Here is a 9,646-nt window from a genome sequence, read left to right as displayed (position 1 = left end):
CCCACTGACTTCAAACAGCGCTGCAAACGTTTTGCCTGCAATGTTAGAGTCAGTGATTTCCCCTGAAGGACACATTTCCACGTGGTGGTTTGACCAAATTAAAACTGTTGTTGTAAAAACTCTTGAAAGCGACACATTTACCGATATGAAACAGATGTAGATGTACTTTATTTTTGTAACACACAGTTTCAGAAACTTCTTCTGGGATTTTTCACTTAAACCGTTAAGTTTGAATTCAATGTATATCTAAATAAACTTGTACATTTAAAAAAAAAAGAAGCATTTTCTGAATTTTTTTGAACGTTATAACTCAGGCTTTGTTCCTTTAATGACTGTCAATGAATGTCATCAGAGCAACAGCCATATACCTTTGAAGTCTGTCGTTACTTAAGCGTCAGTTTTCACTCAGTTTTCAGTCAGTTCTCTTCAGAATACTTGGCTGGTTGCACATGAACTCGTTTCTTGCTCCTGAACTTGTTTCTTTGGATCTGCCTTGAATACAACTCCGATTTATTTGAACCAACATGATGCCACAACAAAAGAAAAGCGTGGAATTAACTTCCAAGCCAGCTCCTCTTGTGCTGGGAGAGAAGAAGCCATGGAACCCAGCTCCATCCGAGCCCGTGGTCTTTCTCGGCGCTGCCTCCTACGAGTCCGTCAGCTGCGTCACAGCAAACTTTCAAGCCTTCGTGACGGATCTGAGTCACGAGGACTTGGACGTTGAGGAGAGCCTGCAGGAAATGGTGGAGCTCATTTTCAAGAGGGCCGTGAAGAAACCAGAGTCTGCTGCAGTCTTCGCTGAGCTGTGTCAACACCTCTCAGAAGTAATTGATGCATCTATGACTGGAAGCTACTTTATCCTGTTTCTTACTTAGTTGGACAGCTTGTATTTGTATGCAGGTTGTAACCTTAATTTAACACACTGATCACTATGTATGTATGTGAGTTACATTAGTGTTAATATTTCTTTATGGTTTTCTCCTCTTCAGGTGGAGTTCCAGTCCTTGTCCGACTGGTCAGTCAGCGTCTCCTTCAGGTCTCTGCTGGTTAAACACTGCCAGGCAGAGTTCGGGAAGAGCTTGGACAAGGAGGGCATTCATCAAGAGAGTGGGTCCTGCCTGAAGCCAGTCCAGGACGTGAGGGTCACCGACCGGCTGAGGGAAGAGCAACAGAACGCCAAACCTTCCGGTCGGTTCCTTAACATGCTGAGGTTTATTGGGCAGCTGTTCCTCTCCAAGGTGCTGGCAGAGAAATCCATGCACTGCTGCATCAGGAGGCTGTTGCAGAAAGGAGACGGGCCGTCTCTTGAGGGCCTCTGTCAGCTCCTCCAGATGATCCAGCAGGACCTGGAGGTGGTGAGGTCCAAGGAAGTTATGGACACCTACTATAACCAGCTGGACTATATTGCAGAGAAAGGGAAGAGGGCACCAAGGCTCTCCCTTTTGTTGAAGGAAACAGTGGATGCCAGGAAGATGGCATACTCCACCCCCCACTAAGTTTTTAATGAAAATGTGGGAAATACAACTTATACACTTATACAACTTATACAGCGATATTTGTAAATGGACAGAAACCCCCCACTGCAACCCCTGCTCCTATTCTGTATAATTGTCACTGGGTGACATCATGTCTGTACTCTGTTTGGGGTTTGTACTATGTTGTCGACTAATGAATAAAATCTTTTAAATTTAATTCAGGTGTTTTTATGTCTTGCATGCAGCTGCCCTCACATTTCAATTAAAACACATAATAGATAAGATAATAGGATAGACAGACAAATAACTGAGATTATTCCTGAAAAATGAGCAACTGAGAATTTGAAATTGCAGGACAGTCTGACACTGGGTCCGCACAATACTGTCAGTGTCAGCTCTCTTTACTTCACTGCCCGCAATTTAAAGTTGTCCAGCGACGGTTGAAGGAGCGTTAAAGCTTCAACATGGCGCAGAGGAGGAAGAAGCTGACGAAGAAGAGGAGACACCCGTTCAATAAAGACACGGAGGCGGACTCTGACTGTACATCGTGCCCACTGACTTCAAACAGCGCTGCAAACGTTTTGCCTGCAATGTTAGAGTCAGTGATTTCCCCTGAAGGACACATTTCCACGTGGTGGTTTGACCAAATTAAAACTGTTGTTGTAAAAACTCTTGAAAGCGACACATTTACCGATATGAAACAGATGTAGATGTACTTTATTTTTGTAACACACAGTTTCAGAAACTTCTTCTGGGATTTTTCACTTAAACCGTTAAGTTTGAATTCAATGTATATCTAAATAAACTTGTACATTTAAAAAAAAAAGAAGCATTTTCTGAATTTTTTTGAACGTTATAACTCAGGCTTTGTTCCTTTGATGACTGTCAATGAATGTCATCAGAGCAACAGCCATATACCTTTGAAGTCTGTCGTTACTTAAGCGTCAGTTTTCACTCAGTTTTCAGTCAGTTCTCTTCAGAATACTTGGCTGGTTGCACATGAACTCGTTTCTTGCTCCTGAACTTGTTTCTTTGGATCTGCCTTGAATACAACTCCGATTTATTTGAACCAACATGATGCCACAACAAAAGAAAAGCGTGGAATTAACTTCCAAGCCAGCTCCTCTTGTGCTGGGAGAGAAGAAGCCATGGAACCCAGCTCCATCCGAGCCCGTGGTCTTTCTCGGCGCTGCCTCCTACGAGTCCGTCAGCTGCGTCACAGCAAACTTTCAAGCCTTCGTGACGGATCTGAGTCACGAGGACTTGGACGTTGAGGAGAGCCTGCAGGAAATGGTGGAGCTCATTTTCAAGAGGGCCGTGAAGAAACCAGAGTCTGCTGCAGTCTTCGCTGAGCTGTGTCAACACCTCTCAGAAGTAAGTGATGCATCTATGACTGGAAGCTACTTTATCCTGTTTCTTACTTAGTTGGACAGCTTGTATTTGTATGCAGGTTGTAACCTTAATTTAACACACTGATCACTATGTATGTATGTGAGTTACATTAGTGTTAATATTCCTTTATGGTTTTCTCCTCTTCAGGTGGAGTTCCAGTCCTTGTCCGACTGGTCAGTCAGCGTCTCCTTCAGGTCTCTGCTGGTTAAACACTGCCAGGCAGAGTTCGGGAAGAGCTTGGACAAGGAGGGCATTCATCAAGAGAGTGGGTCCTGCCTGAAGCCAGTCCAGGACGTGAGGGTCACCGACCGGCTGAGGGAAGAGCAACAGAACGCCAAACCTTCCGGTCGGTTCCTTAACATGCTGAGGTTTATTGGGCAGCTGTTCCTCTCCAAGGTGCTGGCAGAGAAATCCATGCACTGCTGCATCAGGAGGCTGTTGAAGAAAGGAGACGGGCCGTCTCTTGAGGGCCTCTGTCAGCTCCTCCAGATGATCCAGCAGGACCTGGAGGTGGTGAGGTCCAAGGAAGTTATGGACACCTACTATAACCAGCTGGACTATATTGCAGAGAAAGGGAAGAGGGCACCAAGGCTCTCCCTTCTGTTGAAGGAAACAGTGGATGCCAGGAAGATGGCATACTCCACCCCCCACTAAGTTTTTATGAAAACTCATGTGGGAAATACAACTTATACACTTATACAACTTATACAGCGATATTTGTAAATGGACAGAAACCCCCCACTGCAACCTCTGCTCCTATTCTGTATAATTTTCACTGGGTGACATCATGTCTGTACTCTGTTTGTGGTTTGTACTATGTTGTCGACTAATGAATAAAATGTTTTAAATTTAATTTGGGTGTTTTCATGTCTTGCATGCAGCTGCCCTCACATTTCAATTAAAACACATGTGGGAAATACAACTTATACATTTCCCTTTTTCGCAATAATCAATGAAAAGCACAGATGCCTGGAGAGTTTCTGGGACAACATTTGACAAAAGTACTTATCCTGAACTGAACATCAAATCCAAATGAGAATTCTGTAAAAAATCATAATTGATCTCATATTTAATCTCCTAACAGCTGGTTGTGTAACATTAGTTTCACTTCAAGCTGTGAGGATGTTCAATATAAGCCTCTAGAGAGTGATATTTATGAATGGACAAAAAGCTTGGCTTTATTATATCATCAGCAAGAGCATGCTATTATTTGACAAGGACAGACAAACTGCAGCTTTGTGTTGAGTAACACTATTTTCAACCAATCCTTTAGATATTTCAGTGCATGTTTAATAAATACGGCATAGGAGGTCAGACTCCTAAAATTAGCTCAGTATCGTCTGCTGAAACTCAGAGACTCTGTCTGTGAGCTTATGTTTGTGCACTGGACTAAAAATGTGTTTCTTTTGGAAGAAAATCTCGCAGCATATTTCAGGATTCCAGTAGCTTAAGTGGGACAGTTGTTGCTTGGATGGGTTTGGCCTGGCCTGCCAAAATGTCCTATGCACTCACTGCATGAAAAGTTATGCAACAGGCAGAACTGCACCGATTGTCTTCCTTGGCCCCATGAGCTTCTTCGAGTTATGTAAATATATAGTCATCACAACATAGGCATTACAATTAAGGCATATTACAACAGTGCTTTAAGGATTTATTTCTCTCATTTGTACATGTATAAAGAATATATTCATCGCTTCATGAGTTCCCAGATAATAGGATAGACAGACAAATAACTGAGATTATTCCTGAAAAATGAGCAACTGAGAATTTGAAATTGCAGGACAGTCTGACACTGGGTCCGCACAATACTGTCAGTGTCGGCTTTACTTATGAGCATGCGATTCTGCTGTCTTCTTGCCATATCATGCACCAAAGAATGAGGCTGTGAAAGAATAAATAAAAGAATAAAATATAAACATTAAGAAGTTGGGGAGACCAATTCAAATGAATGGAGGTTAATCTAGATTAACTAGATTTATCCCTGCCTTTCAATAGGGTTTTTAAAAGGACATTTTACTGATTTCCTAGGGAACAATCCTATTTAGGGGTAAGATTTCAAGCATAATCATTTGTTTGAAATGAGTCAAAAAGAAAATGTAATCAATGTTTACAAGAACTATGATCTGGTCCCATCTGTGCAATAAATGATTATATGTAAATTAAAGGCATTTACAGATGCAAGTGTCCATTCTCTAACAAATGTTGCTATTAACACAGGGGTCTTCAACGTTTTTCAGGCCAAGGACCTCCAAACTGGTGGAGAGATGGAGCAGGGACCCACTACTATATATTCTATAAACTTGCTTTTTATATTAAACTGGGCCTAGTGCGATATATAAACATAGCTACCCTTTCATTGCGCATTCAATACTAAGCTATTCAAATACAACACAGGTGCATATATTCATGTTTTTAATTTAAACATGTGGTAGGTACAGGGTGGCCATGCCACTGCCATTTATAAACATACATATTGCATACAACACTGAGCTATTAAAGTAATTCACAGATTCATGTTTTTATTTTAAACACATGTAGAAGAGACAGTGAATCCTCAAGCCATCTGTGGATGCCACCCATACTCCCACATCAGTGAGATGTCGGACCCTGATGGGTAGCACACAACTTATCTAACCTTGGACGGATGGAGGTTGTCAGGCAGAGGGTCAAATCAGCCTCTCAATATGTTTGATGCATGTTAATGTGTATTTAAAGACATTTAAATTTGTGGAAAAATTTCTATTGGTTAGAAAATAAATCAAAAATTATACAAAATTGTCTAATCAACCAAACATTTCACGACCCCCCTGCAGTACCTCTGCGGACCCCCTAGGGTTCGCGGACCCCCTGTTGAAGACCTCTGTATTAACAGAAAGTGTTTTCTTCATTTGCAGTGCATTAAGCTCTCTCAGCCACTGTAACCATGTAATCCCACCCCGGAGCGGCAGGAGGCGTTGTGGAGCATCAGACAACACCGTGGTAGTCTCGCACTAAAACGGAAGCAAGAATGCCCTCAACCGTGTATCCAACATGTCCGACCTCAGTGTTTCTACTGGCTGAGACGCTACGAGCCGAGATCTCTTTACTTCACTGCCCGCACATTAAAGTTGTCCAGCAGTGTTGTGCAAGTTCAAACTTCTCATGAACTTGTTCAAAGTTCAGTTCACACAAGTAAATATGAATAGTTCACGTTCATAGTTCACCATTTAAATTCTGAAATAGTTCATAGTTCAGTTCATTTCATAGTTTAAGGTGGAAAGTGAGCCATTTTTGTAAGAGACCAGAGCTGTTGTGTTGCAGGTGTGGCCTGCCCCTTTAAGGGAAGTTTGTAGTGTGTGACGTAGTGCACCTGGGTATTGTGGGAAGACACCCTAAAACTGTATTTATAACGAGAAGTGAAGGAGCACCTAGAGATGATGCGAGTGTTGCTCCTGCTGTATATCCGAGAAATAAAGTGGCCGCATTCCAAGTAAAGAAACATCTCCTCCTCCTTCTTCACGGAGCGGTCCGGACAGCGAGCCAAGATAACCCGGGAGCCGAGCTCCAGACTACGGCTCGGAGCCGAGACACTGGCCAAAGAAGAAAACACTTGGAATACGTTGCTTGTTTGGTGTGCATGTGTGTGTGCGATGAATCATGGGTAACGTAGTGCAAAGTCGAGTTACTTGGTTCAGGTTAGGCTACATCACGGACATTTCACGGGCACTGACCAACGACATGGTGCAAGCATTCGATTTAGACAGCGTCTCTCCTCAGGAGAAGGAAGACATTCTGTAACGTTTTAGCTAGACCTCAGATAATATTGTAACGGACTGGTAGTTAGGTTTATGTTCTGTTTGACTGCTATGTGTTTGTTATGACTTATGTTCAGCTAACTACACCATGTCAATAAGTATTGGGATTTCCAGAGGTTCAGTGAACCAGTCGGGGTGGGGCAAGTGACAGTTCTAGACCAATGGCTGGAGAGTTACCTGGCATGACATGCTCTCATTGGCTGATGAGTTGGCATGTCAAGGGTGAATGAGGAAGGGGAGTGAAGAACACAGTGGTGGATGACAGGAGTGTCAGAGTTACAACAAGAAGTGTGTCGTGTTCGCTGGACTTTAATAAAGTTACACATGAAGAGAGAAGTTTCCTGTCGTCTATAAGCGAGGACGCTGAAATATGAACGTGTTCACAGTTCAAATTCATTATTTGTCATTGAGTTGCGTTCAGTTCACCGTTCTCACAAAAGTGAACGTGTTCAATGAACTCGTTCTTTTGCGTTCGTTCATGCACAACACTGCTGCTGGGACACAGGGAGAGAGAGAGAGAGAGAGTGTGGTTGGAGGGAAACGAGAGGGACATGACAGGTTCAAGATTACAAAACGGCTCAGGAGTGGGCACAGGCTGAGAAGCAGAAACAGGATCTGGCAGGAAAACACCAACGAGCTCAGAGCAAGAGACAGGGAGAGGTTTAGGATCAGGGAACACGGCGATACAGGTGCTGACACACACAGGGGACAGGAGCTGGTTCAGACACTGAAATGGAGACCGGACGTGGCGGCTCACAAATGTCCCCATTTGCATTCACGCATCTCTGGCCGTCACTTTCTGTGTCGCAGGGTGGAGCAGACAGCCGGTTTCATTATCAACAACCCCTTACATGTAAATTCAATCAGGCGTTGGGTTGAATTGCATCAGAGCCACGTGCTGAATGGATGAAAATGAGCCAGTCTCTCCAAGCCACATATACTTGTATACATATTATATTATATACATATAAGTTTTCCTATAATCGTTCACTTAGAACAAACGATGAAGCAAACTCACAAACTTTTGCGTTACCGGCTCGATTTGAAATATTTGATCCTGGCACCAAGTTGAACTAGCAGGTCATCAAACTAGCAACTTGATATAGACATTGTTCCTGGAGAAGACAGTGAATTACCCGAGCTGTGTGCACCACCAGGTCGTCTTGTGGAACCACATCAGACAATGGTGCTGTCTTCTCCAGAGTTTCAATTTCTATATTTCAGCCAGAAGTCGTCCTCCCCTCTGTCTTTCCGGAAAAGAACAGGCAATTACTCATGGTTTGTGTTTGCTAGAGTAAAGCAAGTACACACAAATGATCCTGCAGCCAAACGTGACCTGAAACTTTGCTTTGCGTTCACTATGCACACAACCCAGGGTGAATATTTAAGTACGCAGCCTGTGGCAGTTTCCCTTCCAGAGTCTGGTTCCTGTAGTAATGACGTCCGAGGTAATACCGAAGTTTCACAGTGAATATCCATCTCCTTGATGTGACAGGGAAAAATAAGTTCCTCCAACGATTTCACCATGAAAAGACGAGTGTCAGGATTGTTGTTTGCTACCAACCTAAAGTAAACAAGTAAATGGTAAATGGACTTTATTTATACTGAGCTTTTCTGGTCTCATCAACCCCTCAAAGCCCTTTTCAGTACAAGACACATTTGTTTTTATAACAGCATTCATACACTGTCAGCAGAGGCAATCTGGAGCTCAGCGTCTTGCCTAAGGACACTTCAGAGTGCAGCCGGGAGGAGCCAGGGATCGAACCACCGACCTTCTGGTTAGTTTAGGACTTAAAGCACATGAGATATTCTTCTTCTTATGTCCTCTAAGCAGTTACCAAACAGCTTCAGCCGCACTAAAGCCGCAGATCTGGACAGTTCGGGAGCTCTGTGCTCATTAGCATAAAGTCCCGGAACAGACAACAAGACGGATGCAATCAGATTTGTGATCTGATGCAAATGTAAGTGAATTATATTGCGTCTGCTCTTTATCTTTAGGTGAGACAAGAAATGAGGAGTGGAAACGGGCCGAGAGAAGCAGATTCAGACACTGATACTGAAACAGGCTCAAACACACGGGAGATAAATATGTGTCTGAACTTAAAAGCACCTACCGGCCAAGAAACAAAGGAACTGGGCTCGGTCGTATCAACCAGGGACGCTATCACACTATCATCCAGACAATACATTTTGTTATTGTTGTTAATTTGCTTCAGTGCTAGAATGGATTAAACCGTTAAAGTGTCATTTCTGCTTTTATAAATCCATATTTACCTCTGGGTTTCTTTGATAATTGGTCATCAAATAAATGGCCACTTGGTCTAATTTAGAAGTTATCAGGAGTAATTAAAACATTTCCTTAGGGTTAACTCAACATGCAAATAAAATATGAAACAATGCAAATACTCATGTTTGAAGATACGGTAAGAATGCAAAACATCGCCATCTGTGAGTGTGAGTGTGTGTGTGTGTATGTGTGCGTGTGTGTGTGTGTGTTGTCTGAGAGTGGGCACATTCAGAAGTCCAGCTGTGAATTTAATTTAAGCCCTCACATGCCTGAAGTGATGTGCGGCGCATATCGCTTCCCCGAACGAAAACATCATTACACAAACCGAGCGACGCTTTGCAATGTGCTCAAATTGTGAAATGAAAAAAGGCCGTCACCCACTGAATCGTCAGAGACAGAGAGACGTTCGGTCATCTCACGTGCGAGTGGGAGACAAACTAGACTCACAGCATTTGACTGGACACGTCCTCGCATTAGGAGAAGAACCAGATCTGTTTGTATACCGCCTATTTCTTAAACGCACACTACAGATGCGACATGTAGCTTAGACACATTCTAACCTTGCAGCCATTGTGTGATAAAATGTACCTGTCCCTCGTTTATTCAAGACCACGGAGCTGAAGCAAGAAAAACCTCGGCCCCCCATTTCTCAGAACTTACACACATCAACATTATATTCCTCTTTCTCTACTTCATGT

At 43.1% G+C, this 9,646-nt stretch overlaps 2 protein-coding genes across 2 annotated transcripts; both read left to right on the top strand.

Annotated features, from left to right (window-relative positions):
* Positions 1-416: 416 nt before the first annotated feature.
* LOC128446477 (eukaryotic translation initiation factor 4 gamma 1-like) lies at positions 417-1,640 on the top strand. The gene is made up of 2 exons (XM_053429547.1): positions 417-824; positions 990-1,640. Exons 1-2 carry the CDS (start codon positions 525-527, stop codon positions 1,494-1,496), a joined length of 807 nt encoding a protein of 268 aa, XP_053285522.1. The 5' UTR covers positions 417-524; the 3' UTR covers positions 1,497-1,640.
* Positions 1,641-2,441: 801 nt separating this feature from the next.
* LOC128445630 (eukaryotic translation initiation factor 4 gamma 1-like) lies at positions 2,442-3,521 on the top strand. The gene is made up of 2 exons (XM_053428375.1): positions 2,442-2,849; positions 3,015-3,521. The coding sequence occupies exons 1-2, from the start codon at positions 2,550-2,552 to the stop codon at positions 3,519-3,521; spliced, it is 807 nt and encodes a 268-aa protein (XP_053284350.1). The 5' UTR covers positions 2,442-2,549.
* The last annotated feature ends 6,125 nt before the right edge of the window (positions 3,522-9,646 follow it).

Source organism: Pleuronectes platessa, chromosome 8, assembly GCF_947347685.1.
Source record: "Pleuronectes platessa chromosome 8, fPlePla1.1, whole genome shotgun sequence".
NCBI lineage: Eukaryota > Metazoa > Chordata > Actinopteri > Pleuronectiformes > Pleuronectidae > Pleuronectes > Pleuronectes platessa.
The sequence above is the reverse complement of the archived record's forward strand: the minus strand, read 5'-3'. Positions and strand labels throughout refer to the sequence as shown.

Bases quoted from the DNA above. Each gene is read 5' to 3' on its own strand.
- LOC128446477 (XM_053429547.1), top strand. From the start codon at position 525: ATGATGCCACAACAAAAGAAAAGCGTGGAATTAACTTCCAAGCCAGCT. The intron at 825-989 runs GTAATTGATGCA...TCTCCTCTTCAG, and splicing joins TGTGTCAACACCTCTCAGAA to GTGGAGTTCCAGTCCTTGTC.
- LOC128445630 (XM_053428375.1), top strand. From the start codon at position 2,550: ATGATGCCACAACAAAAGAAAAGCGTGGAATTAACTTCCAAGCCAGCT. The intron at 2,850-3,014 runs GTAAGTGATGCA...TCTCCTCTTCAG, and splicing joins TGTGTCAACACCTCTCAGAA to GTGGAGTTCCAGTCCTTGTC.